Genomic DNA, 15,080 nt, shown 5'->3' on the forward strand with positions numbered 1-15,080 from the left:
TAAAAAAAGAAAGGGAAATAAGAGTGACTACAAAATGCAAATTATTTCCAGTTAATAACTACAAACAAAGATCATCCTGACCAAAAAATGTTCCCGAAAACGCCAGAGACTCAAGCCAGCAGGATATGCCAGAGGCAGCAAAGAAGAGTTAGTGAAATAAGTCTACTTTTTGCACTTGTCGCCTGGCTACCCAAGTGGTTTCTTTTGTGTGAACTGATAGAAAAAGAGTGAAATGTCCAAGTGGTTTACACAGTGATGATCATAATCAGAGCCCACATGATGATTTTTCCTTGTGAATACCAGGACTTTGTCAGATGAAAGATTTTCATTTTGATTCAGAGATTGTCCCGAGCATCTTGCTGTTGTAGCATGAATGACTATAAGTGACTTGGTGATATCATCAAATGAAATCAGAGAATATATCAAGCTCAGATTTGTTAATTGCTCAGGTGATACTAAGTGGATGTGCCAGTGTTTTATAAATATTTCCCATCATCCTCAACTGGCAGTTACTTGTTCAGATCCAATATCTGCTTTACCCTCTCAGCTAATCGTCTATAGAGATTATAATTATGTTACAATCTACTGTCTGTCATTATTATTCGCTCTCTCATAAAGATTCTGACACTGATGTTAAGAATGAGCTGGGAGTATTTCCCTTAGTCTGTCAGGAAAACAACTTCAAACTAACATAGTCAGATCTGTTAGGGATAGATGGAGAGAGAACCTGAGAAATTATTTACAAGGCAGTGCACCAGTCAGTGATGAATTTGCTCTTTTGGTTGCCCTGGATCTCAACTGAAATGTTGCAGCTAGGTCCCCGTAACGGCCTGAGGTAAAATCCCCGTCCTCGGCTTCTGCAAGAGGGCTAGAGCATTGGCACCGAACAGGCAAAGTATCTGTAAGTATCTCATGCAGCTAACCACCGGAGTCAGTGTGTTGATTAATAGTATAGCCAACTGATTGACTATGCTTGCGGTTCATTATTAAGAATGTTCCAAGAGACCAACTAACCAAACTTAGCCAAATTTACCATCTCAAGACAAAATGAAAAGGAGACATACACACCCTCCTTCTCAGAAGCAATTCTTGTCTCGCAGTATGTTCACCTTACACAGAAGGTATGCTTCAAAGACTCCTCCTCCAAAACAACTTATATTTATGTCATGGCTTTTTACAAGTTAAAGAGCACTTTATAACTCACCTAAGATCCAGCCCACTAATTCCTTAACATGCTGGTCTGTACCTTTCCTTAGCTCAGTTTTGTATGCCACATTCCAAACAGTTGGGTGTAGAAGTACAGCCTGTGCTAGGGAACACCATTTCATGAATCTTGGCTTTGACAGGCTTCCTGTTTTCTGTTGCCGAAGCTGACCTCAGCTTTGCAAAGTGTTGTGGAATACATGACATGGGTGAATAGAATCATGGGAAGAGCCTAATACATTCAGTTAACTTCCCAACACTTATATACATATATAATGTATATTGAAACCATGCACATACTACCCCTTGATGTGGTGTATACTACACCTATCATATATGGATTGGCTAACAAGTGGTTACAGCCCTCCAATGATATTGACCTTTGCAACCCTGCTCCAGGTCATGTGACAGAGGACAGGACATAAAGTTCAGTCTCTTCCAGTACCCTTATTACACCGGCCATGTCAGAATGCAGGGGGCACAGTGGTGTAGAGGCCAGGGAACAGGTAGGCGCCCCTCTGTTCACAGCTCCCAGGAGTCAGAGTCCTAACCAGGTGCAGCGGTGCAAAACGCCACCTTTGGCAATTAGAATTCATGACTAGCATTCACAATCTATCATGTCAAATCCAAACTGGAGTCATCTGTGGCTCCTTTTCTCTAAGTTCTGGCCACTTGGTGTTAGCTCTCATTTACTGTTGCTTGGGGCACTGGCCCATCTGGCCCATAAGGACTCATATGTCAATGGGTTCTGTTACAAAATAAGAAAGTAGGTAATGAGAACCCCAGGTCACGCCTTATGTCCAGTGCCAAGGTCAATATTGCTGTTAGATCCTGAGCACTGAATTGAGGGGGAGGAGAGGAGATTAACTAATTGTCAGTTTGTTTATGCTTAAACAGGCTTCTTTTCCTCTGCCAGGTCAGAGTGCTGGTTTGAAAGAAGTTGGTACAGTTCCCTTTACATAATAACATGAACAATACTGGAGCAAGATTATATCTGTCACTGAAGAAATCCTATAGTGATGCCTGTCCTCAAAATCCATTAATTGTTTATGGGCTCAAAGCCCTCCAGGTCGTGTCAGAAATCCACATAATATTCTGCAGTTTGCATTTGGATCTCTAATTTGGAGAACACATGTGAGAAAACACCCATAACAAGGTAATTGTCTCTTGCATGCACATCTGCAGCTGTTGAAGAGTGTAGATTATTCCAGCTAAAGTTTGCATTAGATTAAGCTGATTTTTTCCTCCAGAGATACCTTTTTTTCAGACAGCACATTACAACGTTTTGTCTTGTTTTAGTAAGAGCACCCACGTTTGTTACACGCCTTCCTTCTGGCCCACTAGTGGCAGGTCAGTACGGATGTTACATACAGATATACAACCTGCGTCATGCAAGCCTCTGTCTTCTATAGGTCAGTGTCAAGAAGCAGCTTCTCCATTGACCTGTAAAAGGCAAGATTTCAGACAAGCATTTCAGTGTGAATGTAAATGTTATTTCCAGTCAGCTTTTGTGTGGGATTCTGCTCACATCATTAATAAGAAAAACTCCTAGAAACTATAATTTGAGAAAAATTGTCCTCTAGTTTTTTAGTGACTTCCCAATCGTTTCTGTCACTGACACTTGATTGGCTATAAATCCTCTGAAGCATGGGAAGCAGGAGGTCATGGAAGTGGTTGTTGCCAACTAACTAAAGAATAACTAGGATTGTTTTTATTTTTAAACCACATTCTTTAAATATGACAGTGTAAACATGCTGCCTTCTGAAAAGTAGAATAAATGACATGAATACTGCACTGGGGAACTTCACAAATCCAGTTTCAGTGATGGCAGCACTGTATAGGCAGTTCTGAGTGGCTAGCCAAGGTGAAAGCACAAATACCAGGTTAGATCGCAATATTTTTGTTACTAAGTCAATTCATTTTATTTCAAACTTTTCCTTTATTTACATTACCAAAAGATTACAGATTTGCATCGATACTACGTTTTCATTTCCATAGATGTTCTTAGTCTGCCACTTCTCCTGGGCAGTAGGCATCACCCTACCAAACACCTGCTTCTCTATTATGTATCACACTGGAGAGTGGGTCATGAGAAAAGTGGCAGGGCCATGAGAACAGGGATGCAGAGCCTTAGCAGTTTGGAGTGTCACAGTTTGTAGCTATCTCTGCTAAGTATGGAATTCTATATGGTTAACTACAGTGTCAGGATCCAGGTGCATAAATTCCCTCTGGGAATTTTCTGATGATAAGGCAGAGACATCAACATGTAGCATAGTTCCTTGGCCATGTTTCTGTAGTAAAGGATGAAGCAATATTCTAATCTCAGTGGTGGGAGCACAGACAGTCAATCTCCGAGGCAAGAGGCTGGGTGTAATAAATCAATACCCTCATTAAAAATACGCATAACCACACTGTCTAGCTGAATATTTTACTAGTGGAAATTTTAATCAAAGTCCAGATTTATAATAATGATGATGGTTATTTTATCAGCAACTATAGGCCCCCTAGATTGAGCTTTGTTGGGACTGATCTCATCCTTGGCAAGAATTTGTTTTAAGGAGTAACAGAAAAAACGGCAAGTGGGCTGATTGTGGAAAGAATGCCAGCTCCCCAGATTCCTACTGCAATCCGAAGAAAGCCCGTGTCAGAGTTCCACAGCTCTTTGAAGAGACTCCAGGTCTTACACGTGTTTCAGATTATCAACTACACTCTTGAGACAATGTTTGAGCTGCAGTTTTGTTATGTCAATGGTAAAATAATGGCAGAGTCGTCATAAACCATGAAAAGCTAAGACATACAGAGATTTTATTCTTTGCTAACTGCATGGCTCTCAGGTAAGGCAGAAGATCTGGCTAGAACACATAATAGGTAACATCATTCATTGCTCTGAGGCCCCCCTGCTTTAAAGGTTGCAACCAAAAAGCATACATAGGATTTAGCTCCGACTCTGGATATTTCTCTGCTTCAGTTGATCTGCAGGTGGCATTTCATTCCATTACTCCCCAGCTGATCTGCAGGAGGCTGGGTGGCAGATTTATGTTACCAATTTGCCTGGGGCTTCAGGTGATCAGGCTGAGGCCGCAGGATTGTTAGGGGAGGAGATGAAGGAGCACACCAAGTCACTAAGTTTAAAGCTTTGTTAACCAAATAACAGCGGTGAGTGCTGGGCATGCCCCACATTACTCAGAGGGAGGAAGAAAGTGTTAGTGCCCGAGCCCTAACCCACTTTCATACTTACACACGCACAACCCAAGGCTGGCCAAACCTGGGTGTAACGTAAGAAGAAGAGGGGGGGAAGGGTAGACGAGAGTTCTGTCCTGTGCCCAGATCGTCTAGGGTCCACTGTAAATCTCCGACTTGCTTGAGCTCTCGGGAGGGTTTTAAGCCCTGGATTCTTCCGGAGGCGTTTTCGTCCAGGGACCCTTGTCCCCTGTGCTCTCGGTACCAGTCTGAACTGGCCTTCCGCGGCTCCCTTAGTTTACCCAAAACACACCAGTTTCAGGGTCGCGAGACTGTTGTTTTTCAATTCACTGACCTTTGCAGTCTTACTAGTTTTGCAACCCCTTCAGTTCTGTCTGGCTCAGTTTTTTTTTCTTACGGCTGGCCGGGGTTGAGATACAGGCTTCTGGCTGTTCGGCAGCAGAGAGCTTGTTTGTGTGCGCTGGCGTTGGGCTGCAGTTTTGTTCCTTATTTTCGGGCCTAGCTGGATCATTGAGTTAACCCATTCCTTTCTCCCTTCCTCCCCCTTTGGCTTCTTCTAACCTGCAAAGGAGTTTTCCACTCCACACTCACACCTTTAACCCTTCCCATGATACTTTTCAATGCATATAAAGGTGTTAGCAATATACAATGCGGGTGTTGACCCAGGGGACCCCATGTGGGGGGGCATTTTATTGTGACAGCTGCCACTGTTAAGAGCACCCATTCCCAGCGTAGCTGGGGGCTGCACCATTATCCATCACACCAGGAATGTGCCTATTTCACATACATCCCTCCCCAGAGCAAGAATTAATGATTTTGGAGGCTTTGAACGGGTCAGAGTGAGAGCCATATGATTCTGCCCTCCCCTAGCCTTCCACCTAGCAGCTGCACATGCAAACTTTGCATCTACCTTGCTGTTGAGAGCAAAAACCATTAATCTGGTGCCTCTGTTCTGCACTATAACCAGCCACTAGAGGGGACTGGAGAGCAGCTTGCTGCTGTTCTTCTCAAGCCTGAAAACACTCCTGCTTGAACGTGATAAACTAGCCCAAGGGTGGCTCAGACTGATAGGTCAGGATACATAGTACATCCCAATAGGCAGTCAGAATTTGTGGTATATGCCTCCTGATGCCAGCCCAACTGGCATTATTTTAACACAAAGCATATTTTGTCTAGTTTAGGTTGTTTCCTGCTTAGGGAAAAGACAGTGAGACTGGATGGGTTTGGGGCTGGTTTCAGACAATGTGCGGCCGTCAATGCAAAGATCAATGTCTCTGCAAGTGAAGAATTGCGTGAAGAGTGAAAAGCTGTCCCTCTTTGCTGTTTGTACAGGCCAGGTGACAACGAGGGAGATTTTTTAGAGAAAATAACAGTATTTGTGAGGAGGAGAAGGTGTATGTTGGGAGATGGGTTCATCCTCTATGGGAGATGGGTTCATCCTCTAGGGCTTGGGAGACACCACACTAAAAGTCCTTGGAATTTACTTGCTTTGAAACAGTTTATTGGCGGGAGAGCTGCTGCTTTTCCAAAGGAAACAATGGGAAGGTTTGTAGATTTTGTTCAGATTGCAGTGGCTGGAACACACATTACAGGCCTCAGGCTGGCAGCTACACCAGGTCTATAAACCGTAGTGCTCTCAAGAGAGTGTGAGCAGAGAAACCATAAATGGAAGGGTTGTTTTTGGACCATTCTTACTGAAATATGGCCAAAAGATCTTTTTCTAGCTGCCTTAAAACATTTGCTCCCACATTAAGGCACTGTCGCCAAGATCTAGCTTTAAGTGAATGCCTATAGTTAAGTTATACACCCGTGGAAATAGAGATTTCTGATTAAAAACATCATTAGCCCCATCAGTCTAGTACAACTCATAAATGATACCATTATCAGACAAAAATCTGCATCTTGGGTGAAGTCATAGTCTTCTTTTCTCTAACATAACTTAGAGCTGGTTATTTTCATAATTGAAATATTTGGCAATTTTTTCAGGCACACTGAGAATTTTACTCTGAAATATCCATAGTGGTATAAAACTACTGTACATTGCACCAACAATTCATAGGATCCTAATGACTGACTAGAAGAATGGGGATAAAACCAGCAATATTTCTGTGTTTTTTTCTTCACACTTTCATGAGTTGGAGAAGGGCATAACATTCGGGGGGAGGGATAGCTCAGTGGTTTGAGCATTGCCCTGCTAAACCCAGGGTTGTGCGATCAATCTTTGAGGGGGCCATTTAGGGATCGGGGGCAAAAATCTGTCTGGGGATTGGTTCTGCTTTGAGCAGGGGGTTGGACTAGATGACCTCCTGAGGTCCCTTCCAACCCTGATATTCTATGAAGCCACAGATTTTTCACACCAAAAGGGCAGGTTTTGCCTGTGAAAATTGGCTTTTTGTGAAAAAGAGGGGGGAGGGGGAGATGAAAAGTGCAAAATGTTTGTTTTTCACAGAACTGGTGAAAACAGCACTCTAATGGCCAAACTCTGTGGCTGACAAGGCTGAGATGAACATTTCCCCAAAAAATTGTTACGTCATTAAATTAAGTGCACAACACACAAGGAGTTTCCAAAAGAGTTTAATAAATAGCGAGGTTCTTTCTTTACTGTATAAACTATAAATATACCATGCAGTCCTTATAATTTAAAATAATTTACAGGCTGAGGTAGGGGGGATGGGAGGATGTGGGCATGAGTGTTTGTTCCATCTCAAGGTCTCACTGTTTTCCGGCTGAGCACGCACACACATGCAGTATCGATTCGGATAAATCTCCAGGCTGCTTGCTTGCCTTCCATTGTCAGTGCTTTGACAAAGGTGTGCGTGGTGGTGCAGTAGGAATTCCAGTGCTTAGCATCAATTCCCCGACACCCACTGGAGACTGGCTTAGGGTCCCTGCATTTGGTTTCGAAAAAGTACTGCTTGAAAACATTGTTGTTAATGTTCACCTCTCCCAGCACTGTCACCTCTTTGCCTTTGATGTCAGTAGCTGTGGTTTTGTCCCCAACCCACATGCTGACACTGTCACAAACTGAGAATTCTCCCCGGTGCAGCACAGGATGAGCAGTCCGCTTGGTTCGAATAGTCCTGTTAAGAGAATCTGCACTGCCCAAATACTCCATGTTCTGTCCATCCCCCAACACTGGAGGGGGCTGCGTGCTGAACAGAACCCGAGGGGACCGGAATCGTCTCTTTCTGAAAAGCTTTGGATCCACAGTGATGTTTGCTGCCTGTCCAGCTTCTCTGCTGTCTACCTTCCCAGCAAGGTGATGATTGGCTGTGTGTTGAGCTGCCTTGGCAACGTGATTTGCTTTAGTCCGATGGATATTTGGAATGGTGGGTCCTGCAGGAAACCCCCATGGGGCATTGTCCTCTGACTTTGGTGCTGCCTGTATGCCGAGCAAAAAAGCTATAATCAGAGTGTAGTACAGCATGGACATTACGCTATGCACCTAGAATGAAACAAAAACTGAGGGTTACTACAAGTGACAGGGACGTGAACCGAAAGCACTTGTGCTACATGAAAAGTGCCCACTCTGACCTTGACGGGTATTTACTGATCTAATGCTGCTAATGACAATGCATTTGCTGGATATTTAGTACTGTAATGCTGATCCTACAGATCTCATCGGGTATTCATGTGAGTCCCAGATGTTCTTCCAGAAAAGCTCATTCAAACAGCACTAATGTGCTTAATAAAGTGGGAATCCAAGGAAATAATGGCTGGATTATAATTAATTCCTTTGGTATTTGTTATTAGAACATTATATATGAAGCACTTGTTTGGGGTTATTAATGTGGAGACCATAGGATAAGAAGGTGTTCTCTGGAGTACCTATCTCCATTGATATTTTTCTCAAGCTCTTTGACAATGGCTACTGCCACTCTGGGGCCATTTTGGCCACAGCACTGGGAGTTATGGGTAGAGAAACACCCTTCTGTTTTTTCGGACAGTCATGAGCAAGTTCAAGTTCCACAGACATCACTGAATAGAGAAACAAGGCCAGGGCTTGTCGCTCTGGAAACTGGAGAATATGCACATCTGTTTGGGTGTGGAAAAATGTAAAATCAATTTCTAAAAATTCTTCAAGAACAACGTTATGCCATAAGTCCAGTGACAGTGAAAGCTGCATTAGGCAACACAGACGTGTGTTAGGTAATGAATCAGTAGTGGGCATCCTATGAATAAGAGAGACATTTGAAACATAATCTGAAATTGCACTTAAGGGCAGACATTGAATTTCCCCTGCAAAGAGACAGGGTATAAACAGAACAAAAACTATCAAGCCAGACTCCTCCCCTGTCTCAGTGTCTCATTTTGCCTGACATGTTTCAGCTGGCCTTGGGTTTCACTGCATGTCCGGCAGGCACGCACTGACTGGACAAACATGATTTCACAGGGGAAAATTCAAACTCTGCAATTTAGCTCTAATTTCCCAGAATGTTTTAATATTTTTCTGGACATGGATCACTTATTACTAAAGCTCCCCCTCCCTTTCTGCTCAGCCTTCCCTAGCCTAAAATTGGGAGGATTACTAGAGTACTTGTTAAGTTTTTATGCTTTTGCTAAGACCAGGATCTCATGGAGAACTCAGGAGCCTATGAGGAAACTGCTATCTGAGATAAGAGCTGGATAGAACTAACCAGCTGAGTTTGTGCAGGACTGGATGATCTGATGGATTCAAGAAGCGAGCCGAAGATGCCAAATGGAAGGAGTTACTGAAGACGGTAATGATGCGAAAGTCCCTGCAATAAGGGGAGAGAGAGAGGCCAAGAGCCACTTTAGCAATTCTCAGTGCAGTGACCAAACTGGATTAAGTGGAGACTGAATGTTGGAGCGAGAGGCAGGTCTTGATGCAGTGAAAATCTTCACCATCCCAAACCTAACCTCATTTAGTAGGACCCGAGGCTGCCTTCTTCCCACATTCGGCTTGTGCTACACAGGCATCGTCTGTGTAAGGAAATAGAATTTGGAAGTGGGAGTAGCACTATAGCCATGTGAGTCTACGAGTAACCTCCAGTTCTCCAACTCAAATTAAAGTCAGATGGTTCACAACATCGCTAGAGTTTTCTTTTTTCAACAGAGATGTTATTGAAAAAGGTCTACAGAACAAAATCCAGACGTAGTTTAAACACCCCCACAGCAGCCTCAACCAAATGTATTTACATATAGACCCTTTGTTTATACTTTCCTTCTATAGGAAAGAGAGCTTAGTGATGCCAATAAAAGCCTGTTTTCTGCTTTTGTGTGATTCAGAATTCACTAAAATGCAGCAACACGTAAAGAATGATTTATCTCCCTTCCTCCTGCTCTTTTATTACACAGTTACTAACATCAGTGTAGTCTGTGCTTTAAACCTACTAACACAAAATTGAAACCATCTCCAATTTTTTTCTCCCCACCCCCCAACTTTACAATTGCATTGCTCCATATTTCTCTTCACTGTAGCAAATACTCTGGCAGCACGATGTGAGGTAGGACTAACCAGGACAAAACTATTTGTTTGGGATTTTTGGTAGTTATTTTTTAACCTTGAGAAAGCATTTTCAAAACTGGATCTCTCCATTTGTTTATGGGAAATGGAAGATGAAGGATTAAAGCAATGTGTACCTCAATCACAGTTAATTGTATGTGCAAAATAAATTTTAAGCCCAGGGAGACCTTGAGTGCGTGAAATATGGATTTGCTGGCTTACAGAAATGGCCATTCCGCAAGGTTTGTTTGTTTCTGTTCTTCCATTCACATGCTTAGTACATATTTGACTCTTAAGTGCTGCTCTTTGAAAATGTGTAAAGTGTATGCCAAGTGCATCTGAGCTTCAGAGAGGTTTTACAGAGCTGCAACCTTTAGGCATGAAATTCAGGGACCAGGGCCGGCTCCAGGCACCAGCATTCCAAGCAGGTGCTTGGGGAGGCAATCTGCAAGGGGCGGCAGTCCGCGTGTTTTTGCTGCTCCAAGCAGCACGCCGAATTGCCGCCGCGGACGGCGGGGGCAGTCTGTGTGCCGTTAGGGTGGCACACGCGTTTCCGCGGTGGCGGCAATTCGGCGGCAGCTTCTGTGTTCAGCTGCCCGCAGCGGCAATTCGGCGGCTTCTGTCTTCCGGCTGAACATAGAAGCTGCCGCCAAATTGCTGCCGCTGCGGAAACGCGTGTGCCGCCCTAACGGCACACAGACTGCCCCCGCCGTCTGCGGCGGCAATTCGGCGCGCTGCTTGGGGCGGCAAAAACAGTAGAGCCGGCCCTGTCAGGGACACCTCTTTGCAAATGTAGCCATGTGGGTCATCACAAACCTTTCAATTCTAAAAATGTAAATACTGCAATGGAGAGTACTTCATAACAGATGTGACTTCAGAATGGCTCAGCTTCCATGATAATACAGTAATTAGTAAACATTTCCCACAAATGATGTAATCTGCTAGAAGAAGAAGGAAAGACTCAATGAAATTAAAAGGCAACTAATCAAAAATGTTTAATGATCTGTTTAGTTCACCTGGGAGTTTGCTGCTACAGGATATTGTTGAGTAAAATCACTTACTAAGAGTCAGAACAAATTAGGTGCTTACAAAATAAGAATATTAAGTGCAAATAAACTGGCAAAAATAAAAATGATAGGGTCTGTTGATCTTCTAGCTTCAGAGTATAAACTGATCACTCTTTGGGCTAAGAAAAAATCTGCTCTTTCCACACCTTGTTGTACAGTTGATCGAGTGTATTATTATTTATTTATTCTTCTACTTCTCTGATGCAGCTGGTACAAGCCACTGCTGGAGACAGGAGGCTGGTGTAATTAGACTTGGTCTGTTTTGATATAGCAGTTACTATTGCGCTTACCTCTGGGTGTATTGAACGGAAAGCTGCTCCCAGGCAAGGTCTTTATTGCCTCCAGACTCTGAGCTGAAGTTGGATGCAGCATGCCATCAGGCCAGTCTGACTGCACAGCTAAGAATCTCTGAACAACCTAGTCTGGGTTCTGCTAGAGGAATGAAAGTATCTGTGTCAATAATAATTCAGAAAATACGCTTTTCAAATAACCTTTCCCCATTGTTAGAAGGAGCACAGGAGCAAGGCCTGGCAGGCAGGAAGCTCACTTGCAGGGCTCTTTGAATTATGATTTTTTTTGCTAATTTCATGGCATGGGAGTTGTCTGAAGCACAGCACTCTATGACTCTGCAGGCACTGGCCTTGAAGAACAGCAAAGCACGAAAGCACATGCTTAACTTTAAGCACACGAATGCCACTGAAATCAATGGAAAGTAAATTTTGGCCAGTTTAATTTATTCGGTGGCTGATTGTGCCAACCTCCCTCAGACTGCATCTGACCTTACTCTGCAAGTGGTCCATTCGGTTTCAATGTGGGTAAAGGTGGCAGAACTAGGCCCCGATAGTATGGGTGCACTCAGTGAGAGGATCATCCGCCTGGCGCCAAGGCATTAAAGAAACTTTAGCATTTTTTTTTAATCCAGTTATTTTTAAACTGAAATTTCACAGGCCAAATCCATGGAGTCAAACTATGCTTTTGGCTGCACCTGCACAAGCCCCCAGTTTTCATTAACAGGAGCTGCACATCAGGAAGTGAGGTTGTGGGATCTGGTTGATAGTGTGGCTCTTAAAAAATCAAAAGGCAAAGTTACTTCTTTTTAATAGTTTAATTGAAAATTTCCAAAGCACTTTTAGCACGGGGCTTGCACTAACTAAACCTGGGAGCAGCGAGGTTAGCATCATGGTCTGTTGGAGCCTTTTGATTTGACAGATCAAGGACCTCGCATCACTTTGATAAGATGAGGTGGCCAATGTCCAAATTCATTACTGCATGTAGATTATGGTCCACAGTCTACAGTATGGAGTTTGTTATAGAGAAAATTTCAGAATAAGGCAAATTACAATTCCATGAATTTGTTAAGTTACATCAAACCCTAAAAACAAAATCTTCATGCTATAGAACTGAGTAGATTATATTTTGGTAAGAATGTACTAGTAAAATAATAACCCTTTCAATGTAGCCTGTTAGTTTAGTAACACTAATGATAGAGTTATAATATACATGCCACTGCCAAAAATAATCCAACAATTTTTCCAACTGTTCTGCCACCCTAAGAAAACACTGCTCAATTCCAACTGGCTGGTTATTTAACCACAAGAAAAAGTTTCATTTCAGCAGTTTTTTTCAAAGTTCTTTTACTCCATGCTTCCCGGATTCACCATCATGGCTGAATCCAGTAAATGATGCAGTGTCATTCAAATGATGCTGAAGACAGCACCTATCCACGTTTCCATTGTATATCCAATTCTCAGAGATTAATCTCATGTTAGATATACTGAAGCAAAACTTTCTTCAGAACTTGTCAGTTTAGATGTCTTTTTTCTAATTTTAAAGCTAGTTTAAGCCACTGCAACAAACATTTTACATGGAATTGCAAAATATACGTTTTCCTTCTTTCGGGATCTTCTCTTACTCATGCACTAGTTAAAGAAATAGCACGTTATAAATGTCAAGTATCAGAGGGGTAGCTGTGTTAGTCTGGATCTGTAAAAAGCAACAGAGGGTCCTGTGGCACCTTTAAGACTAACAGATGTATTGGAGCATAAACATTCGTGGGTGAATGCCCACTTCGTCAGACACGTGTCTGGGCATTCACCCACGAAAGCTTATGCTCCAATACATCTGTTAGTCTTAAAGGTGCCACAGGACCCTCTGTTGCATGTTATAAATGTATAAAACACTATTCACATGAGTTTCTACAGAGAAACAAAACACTTTACTACTTAAAAAATAAAACAAAACAAAACAAAAAAACCTCAGACAAATGGTTACTGGAAAAGGCATCAACCTAGATTTAAATAACCTTCTCTTTTCTTTTGTATCACGTGTTAAGTCCTGGCTGCCCACCCTACAATAAAGGCACACTAGAAAAAAGCAGAACAACATGTAATTAACAGTTTGCTAACAAGTATCGGGTTCTAGAAATGATGACCCATATTAAAGAACACAGAAGGAGACTCTCTTTTCACCTGGGAGATCGTAAGCAATGTAAGCAGGCAAAGCAAAACCTAACCTACAACACATAGATTCATAGATTCTAGGACTGGAAGGGACCTCGAGAGGTCATCGAGTCCAGTCCCCTGCCCGCATGGGAAACAAAGGAACTCAGCTCCGTTTTTCTTCTACTAATAGACATCTTACCGCACATGCTTCAGGATCTGCTTATGAAAATAAAAAAGAACAAAAGGACACATTGCCCGGATGGAGGTTATTCAATACTCGAAATATATGAAATGGCCCCTGTGCCTCCTCCAAGATGAATACCAGTGGTTAACATTATTGCCAAAATCTTTTCTTTTCCTTGTTATGCTAAAAATACAAAAATCCTGTATCCATTGATTTCAATACATGTCTAGGAAATTGTTGTGTAGGATTATTCTATATAATCTGAAGAATCAGTAGACAGCCTTTAAGCACATGCACACACACACAAAAGGGGTGGAAGTTCTTGCAGGAATGTATGGAATTAACACCAATATCTGTGAAAATTGCAACTAAATATTGGCAGCTCTGACTTTTGCTAGAAATACAAGAAATAAATACATAAAAAAGGAAGTTTATCTTTCGTTCGATCTATAGTAAGTCAAACCCTTTCTGAAAACGACAAACCTTTTTCCAATGCCATTACAATGAGGAAACAATAGCTACTCATGCAACATTAAAAGAATTCTAGTTCATGGTTATAGAGATCCATTACTCTACTAACGCAAAATACAGCACTGCAAGTTCAATACTATCTACCTCTTCTTCCTAGGAAATCCAGAGTGCACCAACACTCCAATAATATTCATATTTGATTTAAACCCACTAAAAGAGAAAATTTGGAGTTTTATTTGTCACAAGCCCAGCCCTTTGGTACCATTGTTTCCTGGCACACTGAATGATTTCACAAATATAAAATCTTGACTCAGGGCACCAGTGATACCTCAGCCTTCCTGTGGAATGACAGGCAATACATACTTGGGTCTCCTGTGGCTAAGCTGGGAGCTAGAGGAGCTTTGTCACCTTCAAATCAGAATTCCCCTTCCTAGAATTTCCTTTTTTGTGTTTATCAGAATCCTAATGTTGTATTTCATAGTATTTTTCTGTATAATTTTAACCGACAGACATTATAAACTCAGCTTTTATCACAAAATTATATTATATATGCTTGATGGTAACTGCCAAAACATCGACCAAGCGGTTGGATATAATGAAGGCTGGATTTCATGGGTATTTTTAAGCTTATGTTTAAAGTGGATTCATCTAGCTCTTTCATTAACTCAGTAGCAAAGGTCAGAGGAGATGAAAACCTGGGATCCTAAATTTACTTGATACACATATAATTATGTTTCAAAAAGTTCACAGTCTTCTAGTGTTTCTTATTTCTGGTTCCATTTGACCATGACATCATGAACAAAGGACAACTTTCCACCAGGGAAATTCACTCTGGGGCTAACAAGCGCTCCACAGTACTCATCTCTCCCAAGGGACTTGAATCATTTTGAGTAAGAGAATCCCTGGGATTAAGAGCAGATTCTTTTTTCCCACACCTATAGAATGAAGGAAACCAGCCGCTTTCTCCTTCACCACTAACCTAGTGCAATTTAGCTATTTTAGACTCAAAGGAACGTGAATTCCAGCAATTCAATTCCCAGCAGAAA

At 42.2% G+C, this 15,080-nt stretch overlaps 1 protein-coding gene across 1 annotated transcript in view; it reads right to left on the reverse strand.

Annotated features, from left to right (window-relative positions):
* Positions 1 to 6,977: 6,977 nt before the first annotated feature.
* Positions 6,978 to 15,080, reverse strand: part of NGF (nerve growth factor) — a 47,063-nt gene continuing 38,960 nt past the window's right edge. Inside the window, exons 2-3 of the mRNA XM_024209234.2 lie at positions 11,229 to 11,367; positions 6,978 to 7,849 (exon numbers count right to left, since the gene is read on the reverse strand). Coding sequence (XP_024065002.2) covers positions 7,109 to 7,837 — 729 coding nt within the window. The 5' untranslated portion in view covers positions 7,838 to 7,849; positions 11,229 to 11,367 and the 3' untranslated portion in view covers positions 6,978 to 7,108. The remainder of the gene's footprint in view (positions 7,850 to 11,228; positions 11,368 to 15,080) is intronic.

The sequence above is a fragment of the Terrapene carolina genome, unplaced genomic scaffold (genome assembly GCF_002925995.2).
Source record: "Terrapene carolina triunguis isolate 2854851 unplaced genomic scaffold, T_m_triunguis-2.0 Scaffold926, whole genome shotgun sequence".
Lineage (NCBI taxonomy): Eukaryota > Metazoa > Chordata > Testudines > Emydidae > Terrapene > Terrapene triunguis.